The 17,689-nt window shown below is 49.3% G+C and overlaps 1 protein-coding gene across 2 annotated transcripts in view; it reads right to left on the bottom strand.

Annotated features, from left to right (window-relative positions):
- Myo15a (myosin XVA) overlaps positions 1 to 17,689 on the bottom strand; it is a 59,731-nt gene that overhangs the window by 9,794 nt on the left and 32,248 nt on the right. For both annotated transcript variants that reach the window (XM_031353237.1, XM_031353238.1), the window contains 18 exons: positions 17,253 to 17,328; positions 16,832 to 16,947; positions 16,628 to 16,746; positions 15,793 to 15,934; positions 15,093 to 15,204; positions 14,927 to 15,001; positions 14,215 to 14,393; positions 13,873 to 13,988; positions 13,588 to 13,660; positions 13,251 to 13,323; positions 12,992 to 13,065; positions 12,726 to 12,808; positions 7,851 to 7,981; positions 5,834 to 5,928; positions 5,537 to 5,614; positions 4,638 to 4,734; positions 2,147 to 2,307; positions 1,301 to 1,434 (listed from right to left, as the gene is read on the bottom strand). In XM_031353237.1, the coding sequence (XP_031209097.1) occupies positions 1,301 to 1,434; positions 2,147 to 2,307; positions 4,638 to 4,734; positions 5,537 to 5,614; positions 5,834 to 5,928; positions 7,851 to 7,981; positions 12,726 to 12,808; positions 12,992 to 13,065; positions 13,251 to 13,323; positions 13,588 to 13,660; positions 13,873 to 13,988; positions 14,215 to 14,393; positions 14,927 to 15,001; positions 15,093 to 15,204; positions 15,793 to 15,934; positions 16,628 to 16,746; positions 16,832 to 16,947; positions 17,253 to 17,328 (1,934 nt within the window). The remainder of the gene's footprint in view (positions 1 to 1,300; positions 1,435 to 2,146; positions 2,308 to 4,637; positions 4,735 to 5,536; positions 5,615 to 5,833; positions 5,929 to 7,850; positions 7,982 to 12,725; positions 12,809 to 12,991; positions 13,066 to 13,250; positions 13,324 to 13,587; positions 13,661 to 13,872; positions 13,989 to 14,214; positions 14,394 to 14,926; positions 15,002 to 15,092; positions 15,205 to 15,792; positions 15,935 to 16,627; positions 16,747 to 16,831; positions 16,948 to 17,252; positions 17,329 to 17,689) is intronic.

Below are 17,689 nucleotides of genomic sequence, written 5' to 3'. Positions count from 1 at the left end.
AAAAAAAAAAAAAAAAAAAAAAAAAAAAGGGAGTGGGGGAAGCATTCTCAGCAGCATGAAATACACAGACTAAAGATAGTAAGTATCTTGCAGACTGCAGAGATCACTCTATGGTTAAGAGCACTGACTGATCTTCCAGAGGACCGGAGTTCAATTCCCATCACCCACATGGCAGCTCACAACTGTCTGTAACTCCAGTTCCATGGGACTGGTCACCCTCACACAGATACACATATAGGTAAAACACCAATGTACATATAAATAAATAAATCTTGCCGGACAGTGGTGGCACACACCTTTAATCCCAGCACTAGCACTTGGGAGGCAGAGGCAGGCAGATTTCTGAGTTCGAGGCCAGCCTGGTCTACAGAGTGAGTTCCAGGACAGCCAGGGCTACACAGAAAAACCCTGTCTCAAAAAAACCAAATAAATAAATAAATAAATAAATAAATAAATCTTTAAAGAAAGAGAGGGGAGGGAGAGAAAGAGAGAGAGACAGAAGAGAGACAGTGAGAGGGGGGATAGGGAGAGGGAGAGAGAAAGAGAGAGAGAGGGTCTTGCTGTTGTTCACACAGGGCTTCTCAAAGTATAGTTCAGGGGCTTTGAGGCCACTTCCGTTTTCACAGTGAAACCAACATGTTTGCCTTTCCCCCACCTCTCATCCTCTCACATGTGAACTGTGAAGCCTCTCAGAGACGTATAGTAAGAAATGGGTTGGTCTACACAGTGAAATGATGACAAGCTGACCTCAGGTGAGTCACCCAGGGAAAGGTCCACAAATGTCAGACAGTGATGATCTTCTTACTCCTGCACCATGGTTGGCTCTCACCACACTCTACATGTATTAACACGGAACAGCTACATTATTCTTGTAAAATGAATTGGCACGCTCTGTTTTGATTTGTGTTCTGAGATGGGGTTCATACTAGGCCTACCCAGTCTAGCCTTGAGTACCTGGGATCAAGTGGCCCTCCTGTTTTAGCTTCTCCACTGCTGGGATTATAGGCATGAGTCACCACACCTGACTCAGTGAATGTTTATGTGGCTAAATCCTCAAGGCTGTGTATATTTTCTGGCCTCCAAGGCATGTGTTATCTTGAAAGTTTTCATTGATCATTACATGTGTTCTGAACAATAACAATGCATTACAGGAAAGAAAAAGAGCTTCCAGGCCAGGAAAGCCTCTTCCAGTCTAACTGGTGCAGAGGGGAAACTGGGGCCTAGGATTAGCAGTTGTGAGATAAGAGGGAGTGGGTGGTCTGCCTTCCCTCCCCGTTGAGACAAGTAGACAGGTGCTCACACACTGGGCAGGTAGAAGTGGTCCTTGGCGCGGTGCTGCAGTGAAGCCAGCTTGGACACTTGCTGTAGTTGTTGCTCAGTGGGCTGGCTGGCTGGCACACTGCTAAAGAGGCCCTTCAGGTAGTCGGGTAGAACCTGCAGGAAGCAGTTACATGAGGAACTGCCAGACAGCAGGACACTCGGGCATCCATGCTCAGGGGCTCTGAGTCAGGCCATTGTACTGACTTCAGTCTTTCAAATTTTTAGGAGTTTACGGTTCATCAGTTTTTCTGGTTTGTGAAGAATGAGGATAGATGCATATGGGAACAGAGCTCTGAGGGATGAAAACTATGAGGGAGTTTCCATAGAAACATGGGAGGAGTGTAAAATAAAACATAAACCGTATAGTAAACATTAGATACATGTTTCTCGAAATTGAGACCCAAGCCGGAGAGTGTGTCAAACCAAACTCCTGAGTTTCACCTAGAGTCTCTGGTCCTATAGATCTGGGGCAGAACCAGTTTGTATCAAGCTTCTGCTTGTCCTGGAGTAGCACACTACCAGGCTACGCAGAGGTAGTTCTCAACACTGTGCTGCCCCAGGACGAAGTTGCTGTGTGTTTGAGAAAAAGTCTCTCTATATAACCCTAGCTGGCCTGGAGCTTGCTATATAGACCAGGCTGGCCTCTAACTCCCAGAGATCTGCCTGCCTCTGCCTTCTGACTGCTAGGATTAAAGGCATGCACTACTACATCCAGCAGTGGGGTCCTGTTTTGTAAGTGGAATTGCTAAATATTTGGGACACGTTTCATACAAATCTGGGCATGGCCTGTATAGGTTCAGAACAATAGAGAGGTCGCATCTCTGACCTGATTGTAGTGCATGGTCACATACAGCTCATTCTCAAACTTCAGTGGCTGATCCCAAAGCACCCGCCGGAACCAGAGTGTGTAGCCACCATCTACCTGCTCCATTTCTGAGGCCACATCCAGTATGTAGGCCCGGCAGCTTAGTGGACACACGTGCTGGCCTATAGGGAGAAAGAGACATGGCTGGGAGAAGGAAAACTGTGAGGTAAGCCACATGTAGCACCAACCAGCCAGCCAAGTGGAGTGTCTCCAGCAAAGATGCAGTTTCCTTACTAAGGGGAACAAACTTACAGAACAGGATGCCCGTGCACCGAGGTGCTGGTGCTCACAGGAGGATCAGCTCTGACTCAAGGGAACAAGTGACATTCCATTCCTCCCAGGAAAGGGACATTGGGGGCTCTGGAATGCCTACCAGGGTCTAGAAAGGGCCTTAGATTCTGCGCTGAGAAATCCCAGCTCCCTTCTAGAGGAGGCTGCGGGTTCACAGAGAAAGAAGCATAGTAGGCCTTAGCCAGGAGCTTTTCTGCAGACCTCCTTCAGGAGAGCCCGCTTGCTGGTTTTCTGGGGTAGGTAGGGTTGAAGGTGTGAGCTCTATGCTGGGAGAGGTACACATGGTTCTCCCTAGCACGGGTGTTCTGTTACTGTTTGTGGTTGATTGCATAGGAATGATTCCCATAGACTCCTGTTTGAATGCCTGACCCCTAGGGAATGACACTCTTAGGAGGTGTGGCCTTCCTTGTTGAAGTGGGTGTGGCTTTGTTGGAGGAAGTACGTCACTGTGGGGGTGGGCTTCGAGGTCTCCTAGGCTCAAGCTCTGCTCAGTGTGGAACACAGTCTCCTTCTGCTGCCTGAGGATCAAAATGTAGAACTCTCAGCTCCTTCTCCAGCACTGGGTCTGCCTGGACACTTTGAAGCTTCCCACCATGATGATAATGGACTAAGACTCTGCAACTGTAAGCCAGCCCCAATTAAATGTTTTCTTTCATAAGAGTTGCCTTGGTCAGGGTGTGTCTTCATAGCAATAAAACCCTAACTGAGACACTGTCCCACCTCTTCAGTAAAACTATACTAAGGAGGGCTACTTGGCATGATGATGAGAGTCCAGAATCCTGAGGCCAGATTGCCTCCATCCTGACCTCCACTGTACAACCTTGAGCAGGATAATGTGGTGTCTAAGGATAGTCTCTAGGGAGAGCAATATCCTAATGCCTAGAACTTGCAACTAACTATGTCACTTTATGGCAAAAGGATTTTTGCAGATGGGATTAAGAGTCTTAGATTTCAGGCCAAATGGAGGCACTAAAACTGCTAAAAGAGAAGCGAGAGACTCAAGTCAGAGATATGGGGGCAGAGTTGAGGCTGGGGCAAGAGAAAGACATCTGAAGACCGCACTCTCGGCTTCAGAGACAGGGAAGGAGCCACAAGCCAAGCACTTGTGGGTATGGAGAAGCCGAGAAAGGATGAAAATGGAGCCTCCCATAAGCTGCCAGAAGAAAGCAGTCTTGGCCATGTTCCTATTTTAATTTCATAACTGTGTCATGATAAGTCACTGGGTTTCTGGCGTGCTAAAGCAATTACCAGAAAGCTAGTACAGCTTTCCTGGGCCTTAATTTCCCCAACTGTAAGCAGCAAAGAGAAGAGTCTGCTGTATAGAGTTGTTCTGAGACTTAAAAGATTTTATAGCATTGGGGTCTGTGGTTAGGGCATTTCTCAGTCACAGAAGGCTTGCCTAGGATCCACAAGACCCTGGCTTTGGTTTGATTCCCAGCATAGCCCCAAACAAAACCAAACAGATCAACCACAGACTTTATACCATTAAACACTTTGATGTGCGATGCATATCTATTGTTCTTGCCATCCTGCTACCTGCCATGCCCATCCCACTCTGTCCTGGCTGGACCTGCGGTAGGGAGTGCTGAGGCACTCATGAAGGATGACTGGAGATGGCTGTGACTACTAGTTGGTGGAAGGCAAGGCTAGCCTAGAGTGGGCATGCTGCAAATTGGAGGGGGTTTGGGATATGTGAGAGGTTCCCTGTGTACCTAGAGGCCCTTAGAAGGGCCCACTGAGACCTTCGGAAGGGGTCCTGTGAAGGTTTTGAGGGCTGGGCTAAATGTTCCTATGTAGGATTTCAAGTATCTGGTTTTACGGATGAAACTTTCCCAAAATGTAAGAATCTAGAGAACAGCTTCTCTGACTGAGGAGGCCCTGAGGGGCCTGAGAGACAAGAGCAGGATTCAGAGGTTCTGTTCTCCATGAATCCCAGTCTGGAAAGGGAGGCAGTCTTGTCCAGAACATAACCAAGTGGGAGAAATGAAAGGCTCTGGGGAGAGTGCTCATTACTGTAGAGGTCCTCTCTCATGGAAGGTGCGGGCTTCAGAGAAAGTGGCCTTTGGCCTGGCTGTCAGGGCAGGATAGAGAGGTTCCCATGGCCAAAGGTGATGCTGAGTCATGAAGGAGTCTAGAATGTTCGGTCCTCCTGGCTACTCACCTCGGTTGGTGACAACAAAAATGACATACTCATCGAAGGCTTCAGGACGTGTCAGGGCCATCTCGGTACAGAGCCCCTCTATGACATCCAGGGCCACCTTGGGAAGGCCAGAGAGGTAAAACTGGGCCTTAGCCACTAACCAAGAAGCATAGGACTCTATGGCTTAGCCTGACAGAATACAGCTTTTGGATCTGGCTCCTGATTTGTCTTTTCATATTCTCTGTGTGACTCTAGGCTATGTGACACAGCCTCTTAGAGTCAGTCTGTTGTTGTCCCACACTCAGTATCTATAAGGGACCTATTGCAGATGTCCTGAAGACACCAAACTTCCAAGACAGCCAAGTCGATTACTTAAAATTGCATAGTTATTTGCATGTGACCCACACATATCCTTCCTAGATTTTCAATCAACTCTTAACTGATAATACCAAACATAGTAGAATGCTGTGTGTGGACAGACGTCATACGATATTGTTTAGATAAAGGCAAGAAAAGAATCTGTATTGTTCCAGTGTGACTTTTCTTTTTCTTTTTTTTTTTGATTTATTTATTATTATATATAAATACACTGTAGCTGTCTTCAGACACACCAGAAAAGAGTATAAGATCTCATTACAGATAGATGTGAGCCACCATGTGGTTGCTGGGATTTGAACTCAGGACCTTTGGAAGAGCAGTTAGTGCTCTTAACCACTGAGCCATCTCTCCAGCCCCAATGTGAGTTTTCTTAAATAGTTTCCATCTACAGTTGGTTGAATCTACAGAAGCAACTAACTGTAAGCTGTGTCTCACACGGAGCTGTGTGAGAGCCGCTGGATTGTTGATGCTCACCCCACCCAACCCAGATCCCTACCTCACATCCCTACCTTCAGCACCAGCTTGCTGAGACACTCACTCACCGTGCACGTTTTGATTTTCAGATGGCGTTCAAGGCCTCCTGGAAGAAGAAAGAGCTGCCTCTTGGAACTGCGGCCTGCCTGGGGTAAGTATGCAAGAGGAAGATGAATATCTGGCCCCTCCCTCCTACATGGGAGTCCCCGGATCCAGAGGCATGTCGGCACAGGAACCTTCATGCGTGACAATCCACAGGAACTATCTTCTCACGCCATGCAGTGCACATGGGTCTAGCCAGGGGTTCTGGGCAGAGCTCATGTCTCCCACTCATCTCGACAACCCCAGCCTTGCTATAGACTCACCAACATTGCACGAAGCTCCATATTGCTGGGGAACTCCAGACGGCCTCCAAAACGCAAGGTCTTCTGCAGGTTCTGTTCACAGGCCTTGGCAATCCCTGCAGGGGCAGAAAGTTGAGACCTTGCTCAAGGTTGGCCATGGAGGAGAAGGTTCCTCTTACTCTAGCCATGAGCTCCCTACAAGGAACAGGTCTCATTCCCATTTTGCTAGCTGAGGAAAGTGAACTCAGCAAGGGGCAGTCATTCACTAAGTTTAGGACCCTGAGCAGGATCCAAACCTACATCTCATGGGGTTATCATCTGTCTTGCCCTTGGCTTTGGATGGACCTGGAGATACCTGTGCTCCTTAGCTGTTGCCTATGGTACTCACTCTCAAATGGCTTAATGGATGGCATGATGGTGCCCAGTCCCTGTCAACTGAGACTGCATACCAAGTGCCCTATCATCTCACTAAACAGCACAGGGCAGAAACCGCCCCCCGCATCAATGCTCCATGCATCTGAGCTAAGCTCTACACTCCCTGTCTCCAGGGTGGGGTAAGGAATTCCAGGGCACATTCTGTAGTCATCTCCCACCTGGGAGCACTTCTCTATTTAGCCCTGTTGGTCAATAATCAGAGGAAGATTAAGGGAAGGGACTCCCCTATGTTCTCTAACTCTGCCATCACTATAATTGATTAGAAGGCCTGGCTTCTCTATAATTTGGAACTAGGGTTTTAGTGCATGTAATCATTACTATTATTATTTTTTGTCAACCTGACACAAACTAGAGATACCAGGAGTAGGAAACCTCAGTGGAAGAAGTGCCCCGCCAGATTGGCTTGTTGACATGTCTATGGGGCACTTTCTTGAGTAATGATTGGTATGGGATGGCCTGGCCCACTGTAGTTGGTTGTGGCCCTGGGAGGTAAAAAGAAAGGTAGATGAAGACTGGGTGTAGTGGCTCCTTTAATCCCAGTACTCCAGAGGCAGAGGCAGGTGAATCTCTGAGTTCAAGGTCAGCCTGGTCTACAGAGTGAGTTCCAGGACAACTAGGGCTACACAGAGAAACTCTTGTCTCGAAAGAAAAGTAAAAAGAAAGGTAACTGAAAGTGAGCCTAAGGGTAAGGCAGTGAGCACCGCTTCTCCAGTGCACTGCTTCAGCTTCTGTCTCCAGGTTCCTACCTCCAGTTCCTGCTCTGACTTCCATTCGCGATGTACTGGATGCTGTAAGATTAAACAGACCCTTTTCTCCTCATAGTTGCTTTTGGTCATAGTATTTTTTTCCCCCATTTTTCAAGACAGGGTTTCTCTGTGTAGTCCTGGCTGTCCTGGAACTCACTCTGTAGACCAGGCTGGCCTGGAATCCAGAAATCCACCTGCCTCTGCCTCCCAAGTGCTGAGATTAAAGGCGTGGGCTACCACTGTCCGGCATGGTGTTTTATCTTAACAAGAGAAATGATACTATGTATCCCATGCTGTCCTGGAACTCATTTTCCTGCCTCAGCGTCCTGAGTGCTGGGTTAATAGATGTCAATCACCGTGTCTCAGCTCCTTCTTAGAGTTGCTATGGAAACAAAGTTGGAAGCAGCCCCTTCCTCCATACTGCAAAGGTAAGGCTGAGACTTTGCCACCGATGGCAGGGCACTGAAGACTCTGCACTGGTAGAAGCACGGCCCTACTTTGGGGATCTGGGTTCTTGCCCTACCTCCTTCATTTCTCCTTCATGTCATGCATTTCTACTTTTGGGTCTTTTTTTTTTTTCACTTTTGGGTCTTGACTCCTGCAAAGTCCATCTGGAAATTCTTTCTGTGCAAACACTGCCCCAAGCAATTCCTGCTCCAGGAAGCCTTCCCTGGCCACACCCACATGAGGTCAGAGGAGCCACGGCACCAATCCCCTTGAGATCTCTATGAAGGTTTCTAGAGTCTTGTACACCAGTTACTACCTCAGCACCAGCCAATGGCCAGGCTCTCAGGTCTTCCCAGCTCATGGCTGCAGGTCCTGTGGCTGTGTGAGAGTTCCCACTCACAGTCTCTCACCTTGGAAGGGCAGACCTGGAGTCCAGCTCACGTGTTGGAGGAAGCGAATGAGGTATGGATAGAAGACCTCAGAGCAACTGTAGTAGGCAGCCATGATGTACAGCAGCCTCCAGCCTCGCTGACAGCTGTCCCTGTAAGCATACAGGGGTCACATCACAGGTGGCATAGAGGCAGACACAGGATCCAAGACTGGACAATTAGAGTTCAGGCAACTCTAATTATTGCATCCTGAGCCTTTGTGGTTGGTTCAAGAATGAATAAGCATGGGGCCAGCTGAGGCCAATGTAGCTAGATTTGAGAGGTTTTTACTTTTTTTTTTGTTTGTTTGTTTGTTTTGTTTTTTTCGAGACAGGGTTTCTCTCTATAGCTCTGGCTGTCCTGGAACTCACTCTGTAGACCAGGCTGGCCTCGAACTCAGAAATCTGCCTGCCTCTGCCTCCCAAGTGCTGGATTAAAGGCGTGCACCACCACTGCCCAGTGAGAGTTTTTTACTTTTGAAGAGCATTGAAAATACTGAAAGATATTTATTCAATGTGTATAAGAATCTTTGAGGGAAGGCTGGAGAGATGGCTCAGCAGTTAAGGGCACTGACAACTCTTCCAGAGGACCCGGGTTCAAATCCCAGCACCCACATGGCAGCTCATAAGTGCCTGTAACTCCAAGATCTGACACCCTCACATAGACATACATAAAGGCAAAACACAAATGCACATAAAATAAAGGCAAATACATTTTTTAAAAAACACTTTTTCCTTTCTTTTTAAAATTTGTGTGTGTGTGTGTGTGTGTGTGTGTGTATGTGTGTGTGTAATTTGCACATGTACGTATGGGTATGTCAAAGAGTACGTGGAGGCCACAGGACAAATTTGTGAAGCAAGTTCTCTCTTCCCATTTTTACATGGGTTCTGGAGATTGAACTCAAGTTGTTAGGCCTGCAAAGCAAGCTCTTCACTCACTGAGCCATCTTGGTCGCCCCACAAGGACCATTTTTCAGACTGGGAAGAGGACAAGGTGGGTAAAGGGCTTGCTCTGCAAGCATGAGAGCCTGAGTTTGGATCCTCAACCCCGAGGTAAAGCTAGGCATGGCACCATGTGCCTGCACCCCTAGTTCAGAGCCTTACCCCATGGCACCATGTGCCTGCACCCCTAGTTCAGAGCCTTACCCCAGTATTCTGAGTCTTTGCCCACCTCTGCCATGAACTTCACTTTTGGCCATGAGGAAATGAAATCCTTTCTGTGCCTCCCATGGGAATCCCTGCTCCAGGAATCCTAACCCTGGCCACTATCTGGGGGATGGACACAGGTAGATCCCTGGAGCTACTGGCTAAAACAGTGAGAACTCAGTTCAGTGTGAGATACTGTCAAAAGGAAGGAAGGAAGGAAGGAAGGAAGGAAGGAAGGAAGGAAGGAAGGAAGGAGAAAGAAACAAGGAAGGGAAGAAAGAAACAACTAAGAAAGAAGGAAAGGAAGAAAGAACAATAGAGAAAAATACCCAAAGTCAACTTCTGGCCTCCATGTTGGCATGCACAGGTGAGTGTGTGTGCACACTTCTGAAGGGCTTACAGCAAGTGCCACTATGCCCAGTGTTACTTTATTTTAATTCTCTGGTGCTTTGACACCAACTGTCCCTCATTATGGGAATGAGATCTGATCCCTCATTCAGGGACATGGTGAACGACAAATGTCAAGGAGTTTGTGCCAATCAAACCCTTTGTGGGGAATGTTAAGCAGTTAAGGAGTATAAAACGAGGCCAGGTAAAACTGGAGCCCACTGCCTGCCCTCTGTGTTTCAGCATCTTAGAAATATACTATACAAGCTCTTTTTTTGTTTTGTAAGGAAAAATTAAAGCTTTAAACCTGTGCTGACTAGGAAGAAAAGTTATGGGCCTAAGAATCCATCACAAACTGGCCACATAGGCCTGGGAAAGAGCAAACAAGTTGTTAGATATCATAAGAGCTGGCAGGTCAAGAAGACATAAAACTATAAACATAGAGGAAAACATGTCTAGGCAAAAGAGGACATGTCCAAGGCCCAGGCCTGCAAAGACGTGCCTGGCAGACACTAAGTAATGGACCATCTGGTCCTCTCAGATATGGTTTAAGGTCAGATGCTCTGTTGACTCAGATTAACACCAACTTTAGGAATTTTCCACTCTGTTCTGCATGTAATAGTTAATATTTGAACTAGCCAATCATGTATGACCACACTGATCCCTTTGTTCCCTCAGACCTTTTCCCTATAAAAACCCCTAACTTTCAAGCCTCGTGGTCGGCTCCACTATCTCCTGCGTGAGATAGGTGTGGTGCCGAACCAGGGCTTCCTGAAATTAAAATATACCTCTTGTAATTACATCAAGATGTGGTCTCTCATGATTCCTTGGGTGTACATCCTCCCGAGATTTGAGTGGGGGGTCTCCCCCAGGGGTCTTTCAGTTTCAATTTTCTTTATATTTACTTCCATAATTGTATACATGCACTAGTACACACGTGGAGGTGAGAGGACAACTTTAGAGTCAGTTCTCTCTTCTACCACACAGGTTCCAGGGATTGAACTTGGGTTGTCAGGCTCGGGGTCAAGCACCTTTACCAGCTGAGCCATCTCACCAGCCCCCACTCCCACTTTGTTTTGAGACAGGGTCTCATGTAACCCAGGCTGGCCTTGAACTCAGTATATAGCCAAGTATATAGCCTTGAACTTTTGTTCCTCCTATTTCTGCCTCCTGAGTTCTGGGATTACAGGCACACCCAGGTTTTGCTCAGGTTCTTTTGTCAGAACCTTCAGAGACTGGAGAGATGGCTCATAGGTTAAAGGCACTTACCACCAAGCTGGGTAACCTGAGTTGGATCCTGGAGACCCACATGGTAGAAGGGAGAACCTCCCATTCATTTTTCTCTAACCTGCACACATGGACTGTGGTACACACGTATCCTCACCACTAGCACCCTACCACTAAACGTAATGTGGTTTTGGGTTTTTTTTTTATTGCTGTTGTTGTTTTGTTTTTTTGAGACAGGGTTTCTCTGTGTAGCCCTGGCAGTCCTGGAACTCACTCTGTAGACCAGGCTGGCCTCGAACTCAGAAATCCACCTGCCTCTGCCTCCCAAGTGCTGGGATTAAAGGCATGCGCCACCACTGCCCAGCTGTTTTTTTTTAAAGATTTATTATATGTAAGTACACTGTAGCTGTCTTCAGACACTCCAGAAGATGGCATCAGGTCTCGTTACGGATGGTTGTGAGCCACCATGTGGTTGCTGGGATTTGAACTCAGGACCTTCAGAAGAGCAATCAGTGCTCTTAACCACTGAGCCATCTCACCAGCCCTGTTTTTTTTTTTTTGTTTTTTGTTTTGTTTTGTTTTTTAAATAAGATTTATTTATTTTATGTATATGATTATTCTATCTGCAATTACATCTGCATGCTAGAAGTGGGCATCAGATCCCATTACAGATGGTTGTGAACCACCATCTAGTTGCTGGGAATAGAACTCAGGAATTCTAGAAGAACAGCCAGTGCCCATAACTGCTGAGCCATCTCTCCAGCCCCTTAATGTGTTCTCTATTCCAAGTTGGACTTGGAAGGCTGAAACTTTCTTGAAAGTCCAAAATGAAATTCAAATACTCATTTCTCTGCTTTACCAAATATCAGTAAGCAGCATCTGAAGTGGAAAATTAGAAAAGTCCCCAGATATAGTGATTCTGGGAGCTGTGTGGGGCTGTCTGACCATTCCTATCCTGTCCAGTGTCAACTTGTTTGAGTGACTGACAAAAAAGGTATTCTTCTGGCCAGGACTTGGCAAAAGTGTTACTGGTGGTGTTAGGCTCATCTGCCCATCCTCAGCAGGCTAACTGTGTTGTAACTGGTAAGCAGAAAAGAGGTGTCTTAGTAAGAGTGGCCACAAGGGGGCCAGACCCCACTCCCCCACCAACTCTATCTTCTTGGAGTTGAGAATTTCTGTAGCAAATTGGGTCAGTATTGCTTTTCTTTTCTTTTTTTAGAGACAGGGTTTCTCTGTGTAGCCCTGGCTGTCCTAGAACTCACTCTGTAGACCAGGCTGGCCTCGAACTCAGAAATCCGCCTGCCTCTGCCTCCCAAGTGCTGGGATTAAAGTCGTGCGCCACCACTGCCCGGCTCAGAATTGCTTTTCTTATGATTCCTGAGCTGAAGAAATATTTCTCAAAGCTGTCACTTTGCTAACTGTGAGAGACCAGCTGCATGGGAATGTTATCAACCTAGAAGAAAGGAGGGAGGATCAGAGGATGGAGGAAGCCTGCCACCTTTCTGAAGAGTCACTGTTGATGATGATGATGATGATGATGATGATGATGATGATGATGTGTGAGCCTGTGTGTGGGTATGTGCACATGAGGGCAGGTGCCTGTAGAGGCCAGAAGATAGAGTTGGATCCTCTGGAGCTGGAGTCATAGGCAGTTGTGAGCTGCTTGGCATGGGTGCTGGGAATTCCTCTGGGAGAGCAGCAAGTACTTTTAACCTCACAGATATCTGCCCATCCCTGAAAGCTTGCTTCCTAGTGGTACCTGGACTCAACTATGCCTGAAGGCACACCCTGACTGACTTTCAGGTGCTTGAACTAATAGGTTCTTGCTTTTGCTCAAACCACTCTGAGTTAGATTTCTGTTGCATGGGACCAAGAACTGGGACTGCATCCCACGCACCTAGGGATTGAAAATGAAAATTGCTGGCAATGAAACGGGGTTGCCTTTTTCTTAGAGGAAGAAAAAGGAGGAACGGAATGCTCTCAACTAACCCCCAACACATAAAGCAGGGAAGAGGGGGAGTGGAGCAAGGCTGAGGAGGGAGAAGTTCTGAGGTGGGGGAGTGTGGACACAGTGGACTGAGAGGCATAGGCGACTCACTGCTTAGAGCTGGTGTTGTCTGTGATCTGCTTCACAATCTGGCAGTAGCATTCATCTCTCATGACCTCATGATCTCCACAAAGCTGAAAAAAGGCACGCCAAATCACCTGCTGTGCCAGGTCTGGAAGTTCTCAGCCAGCTGTGCACCAGCAGGATACATTCATTCCTCTCTGGGCGTGAGATTTCCCACGGCACCATAACTGACTACTGGGGAAGCCAAGGTACAGAGCAAGGAGGAAGGCACGAGGCAATGCTTCCGGACTGACCTTCAAGAGGGTGCAGAGCACATCCAGTTCACTCTGGCCTTTCAGGGGGGCATCTCCCATGAACCTCATCACAGCTGTAGGAAAGACCCATCCTGCTCAGGCCCACCATGCCCAAGCTGCCCATCCCAAGGGCCCCCACAGTCCATTTCTTCTCTGAGAGCCTGCCCGCCGAGACAGCGAGAGGCTTCCATTCTCTTCAAAGTGTCTCAGGAGAAGAGAGGTAACAAACACAAGTCGCACAGTGTTACATCCCACACACCTACAAACATGTCAACCGCCATCTTGTTGAGATTGCTGTCACTGAGTTCAATGAGGGATTCCTGGATCGGGACCTGTGAGGAGACCAAAGGGTTGTATCACACCAGAGTGGGGACAGAACAGAGGAGGGACTGCACCATGCTTTCAGGCTCTATTATAGCAGCTTGGAGAGCCCACATCACAAAATAGGGACAGCGACTGACTGTGCTGCAAAGATGCCTCGCTCCCGATGCCGACTGCCAGAGGCTTTCAATGGGGACAAGTATTTGCTCTAAGGGATAGAAAGGTTTCTGCAACACCACCTTACAGAGAAGGAAACTGAGGCACAGAACATGCACCTTAGTGAAGCAAAGAATGTCCTCCAGAGTTTTGGACTCCCGGTCCTCCTTAGACTTCAGCTTGAGGCCATCCCTGAAACAAATGGATGAGGCTACTCAGTCTTGCATCCCAGCCTTTGGCCACATCTCTGCCTCTTCCAGTCAGTCTACTCGCAGGAAGGCATCCAGAATCTGAGAGTAAAGGGCTTCCTGATCCACGCTGCAGAAGTGGAGCTGGCAGCCAACAGCCTACAGCCTGAACGAGTTCAAGACAGAAGGGGAAGAGGAAGACGGATCACTACCCACCGGAGACGCCTCCGAGGGTCTCGGAAATACTTCTGGGCAAATTCGAGCATTGTGCTCGGTGGGAGCGCCACGGAGTCCTCTCCGCTGTCAGCGGAACGCGCCCTGACTGGAGGACCCTGCGGGATAAGGTGCAGTTGCCAAGGCTCATCGCCACCCCAACCTCGACCCCTCCTGTGAAAGCTGCCCTCCCATCTGGCCACATTTCGGGATCCTTCGAGCCTCACCCAGACTTGCAAAGATTCCACTTCTAAGTCAGGCCCCGCCCTCTAGGCCAGTCCCTTGCATGGGATTGGCTGCATTCAGGGCTGGCACCGCCCCTGCAGTTTCCGCCTTGCCCCTCACCTCTCTCCGGCGCCCCACCTCCCGTGCGGCTGCAGCAGAGGCAACGGCGGCGGCCACTGCGGCAGCCCGACCCCTCCCGGGCTCGGCCGGGAGCTGCAAGAAGTCTGGTGCAGCGGCGGGCTGCACGAGCTCTGATGGAAAGCGGCCTACGCGCCCGTGGACGGCCCCGAACCGCCAGCCTAGGGACAAGTACAGGAAAAACGGAAAGGTCTTGTTTTGGGACAGAGCCGATCCTTTAAGGAGGTTTGGGCACCCCCTTGGTCCATTCCTAGTACTGTTTTTGTCTTTGTTTTTTGTTTGTTTGGTTTGGTTTGGTTTGGTTTTGGTTTTGGTTTTCGAGACAGGGTTTCTCTGTATAGCCCTGGCTGTCCAGGAACTCATTCTATAGACTAGGCTGGCCTCCAACTCAGAAATCCGCCTGCCTCTGCCTCCCAAGTGCTGGGATTAAAAACGTGCGCCACCACTGGGCTGTCTTTTTTTTTTTTTTTTTTTTTTTTTTGTGGTGCTGGGAATGAATGCCAAGAGCAACAGGCCATAGGCTAGGAGATGTGCAGGCAGAGGTTGGGTCGAAGAGTGGTTGGCTCGCACCATCACCGTAGGAGACCAAGGGGGCACCAAACCAAAAAAACTCTTATGTGTCTGCAGTGTGTTTGGAACCTGGACTAGTACCTCTATCTGTCGCTCCAGGTTTGGGGTATCTGCAAGCACTCACCAAAGTCAGGGCCTCTCCGCCGCACCTCTTCCAGGTATACCAGTTTCTTGCGGACTACACAACCCGCGCTGTAACCTGTGGGAGGAGCTTGCGCCAGCACGTAGTAGGGAGGCCCTTCTCCCAGCTTCCCTTCTTTTGCGCTCTTCCACCCACCCGTGGGACTGACCCGCTCTAGGCGGTTCCAGGCCCTGCAGGTGGATGATATCACCCTTATGGAAGGATAGCAGTTCGGGGTCCTCAGACAGGAAATTCCTCACCGCCACCACATAATCAGAGTCCTGGAAAACACCAGGAATAGAGTGCTGTGTACTGACTGCCTTCATTCCGGGTGCCTCCAGCCTTTCTAAGGCTCCTTCCATTCTCCCGAGCCACCAGAGAAGGCGCATTCCTTAGGTGGGCAGGGGGGAGTGGCCATCGTCCCCTAGATAGGCAGAGGGTAAGGCACTACACAGGATAAAAGCCTGAGGTTACTGAGCACACTCTCTCGTGCCTTAGCCACTGATCCCTCCCTAAGCCTTTTGCTGTTTCCCCCTGGGCTGGGTGCTGGGCCTGGGTCATGTCCTGCCCAGTGTAGGGATGAACAGAGATGGAGATTCAGAAAGCAAGTACCGTGGTTCTGAGGAGACAATTGCTTGGGGGCTTTAGAGGAACACTTAGAGCATTCCACACTGCTGAGGGCAGGCGTGAGTGAGGAAGCTGCTGAGAAAGCCAAAGGCACGGCCAAGGGAAGACACAGCTCATTGGCGTAGACACCTGTGGCTATGTTCTGTGGTGTGCACATGTGATAATGGATTCACACGCTGGGCAGAGAGCCTGTGGTATATCTGTATGGCAGTGGCGGGCAACACCCGTGGAGGAATCCCAACCTTCTTCAGTTCCAGAATGAAGGTGTCTATGAGGGTCTTGACCTGCCGAGCCCGGGCCGAGAAGAGGATGACCTTCTCGTTGGTCAGGTTGAACTCCAGCATGTTCTGAGATGGCATGGTTACAAACAGGATGTCTGCAAAGCTGGAGGGAGAGAAGGTGACAAGAGGCTAAGAAGATGCCCCGCCCCTCCCACCCCACAGGCGGTTTCTGTTCCTGCTTCCCCTCTCTGATCCACCTGTGGGCTCTGCGTATCTCTTAAAACCCTTGTACCATAGTCCAGTCCCACAGCACAACCACCAAACCAGACTATGCCTACACAATATCTTTGTCTCATCCGTTGGCCCAGTTTCCTCCATTTCATCCTTCAGAGCAAGGAGCTTTTGCCTGACCAGGGATCAAAGCTCTTTCCTGGCCTCATGTTGAAAGTGACAAAGGGACTCCAGTAGGGAGTCTGGGCACTCAGCAGGGTCTCAGGGCTAGGGACATCTCTTCCCCCAGATACCCGAGGACTTGGTTGATTTCAGCAGTTACCCCTCTGTACAGTGAGCTCTGCAGGCTGGGCTGGCATGTGGCTGGGCTGGCATGTAACTGGGCTGGCATGTGGCTTCAAAAGCAGAGTCGTGGCTCCCAGCTCCACCACTTCCTGCCTATGTGACCGGAGACCATCATCTTCTCTCTCCGTGCCTCACTTTCCAAATCTCTAACATGGACTTAAGTAACAAGCTTGGCACAGCATCACAGATGCTCAATAACAGCTCAGAGGAGCACGGTGAGCCGTGGACTCGGGTCTGTACCTGTGTCCAGGCAACCCACTCCCACCTGCCTGCCAATCACCTGTATGTACACAGGACCCGAAGCCGCCTGCTGGCCTCCCTGCTGCCTTTCACCATCCTCAGGAGCTTGATGCCAGTGTGGGATACAGCTAGGATCTGCACGCCAGTGCCAACACTGCCCTAGGAAGTGTGAGCCTGGTGAGGCCTTCCGTCATTAACCCTGGCTGCTCTGGGCAGGCAGGAAGGGGTCTTCAGGTAGTCCTACCATTGCTGGGAAGAGGCGGGAGAAGTAGATCTCCCAGCTGTCTCGGGCCATGCTGATCGCAGCCCGCTTCACACTTTCCGTTACCAGAGGTCGTTGTGTATCCAGCTGGTTCTGGGCTAAGGAAGACCAGTTCTGATCAAGACCCTCTTCCCTCCTTGCCAGCTCACATTCAAGGGGTGGGGGTGAGGGGCTGGTGCCAGCAACAAGCTGTCTGACCAGTAGAAGCCTCAGATAGATGAAAGGGCCATATTGTATGTTACATGCTGCTGGTCTCTGAACATGCTGCCTGGAGAAGCTGAATAAAGGACATGCACGTGTGGGAGGCAAGAGGCCTGGGCATGTCCTTAGCCTTCTTCTGGGCAAGGGCTGGCCCCCAATCTGGTTGACTACCCATCAGCATCCCTTCCCTTTCCCAAGGTACCAAACAGGGCCTTCATCTGCAGCCGCTCATCCTCAGATATACGCAGGCAAGCCTCAGAGAGTGTGTCATGCAGGATCTGCAGGAAGAAGTATGTTCTGGCAGCTGGCCAATGAGTGCCCCTGCCAGACACTGAGGCCTATGGCTAGGTTCCTGGGAAGAGGTTTCTGCTCTGCAGCACTAGGGTCATCTGTACACTGGATTGCCTTTGTTGTCTGAGCCTTCACATGGCCACCTTCCTAGTCCTTTCTGCCTTTCTCAGGCCTTGGTTTCCACATGGGTCCAGTGAGGCTGGGATTTGACCTCTGGGCCCCTAGTGAACCCAGAATGACTGTTGTTTGTTTTGTTGATACAGGACCTTATAGCAAAACTCCTGATGCTTCTTCCTCTACCTTTTGGGTGCTGGGGGTTACAGGCATGCACATATTTTGAACTGTGAC

Source organism: Mastomys coucha, unplaced genomic scaffold (genome assembly GCF_008632895.1).
Source record: "Mastomys coucha isolate ucsf_1 unplaced genomic scaffold, UCSF_Mcou_1 pScaffold5, whole genome shotgun sequence".
NCBI lineage: Eukaryota > Metazoa > Chordata > Mammalia > Rodentia > Muridae > Mastomys > Mastomys coucha.
The sequence above is the reverse complement of the archived record's forward strand: the minus strand, read 5'-3'. Positions and strand labels throughout refer to the sequence as shown.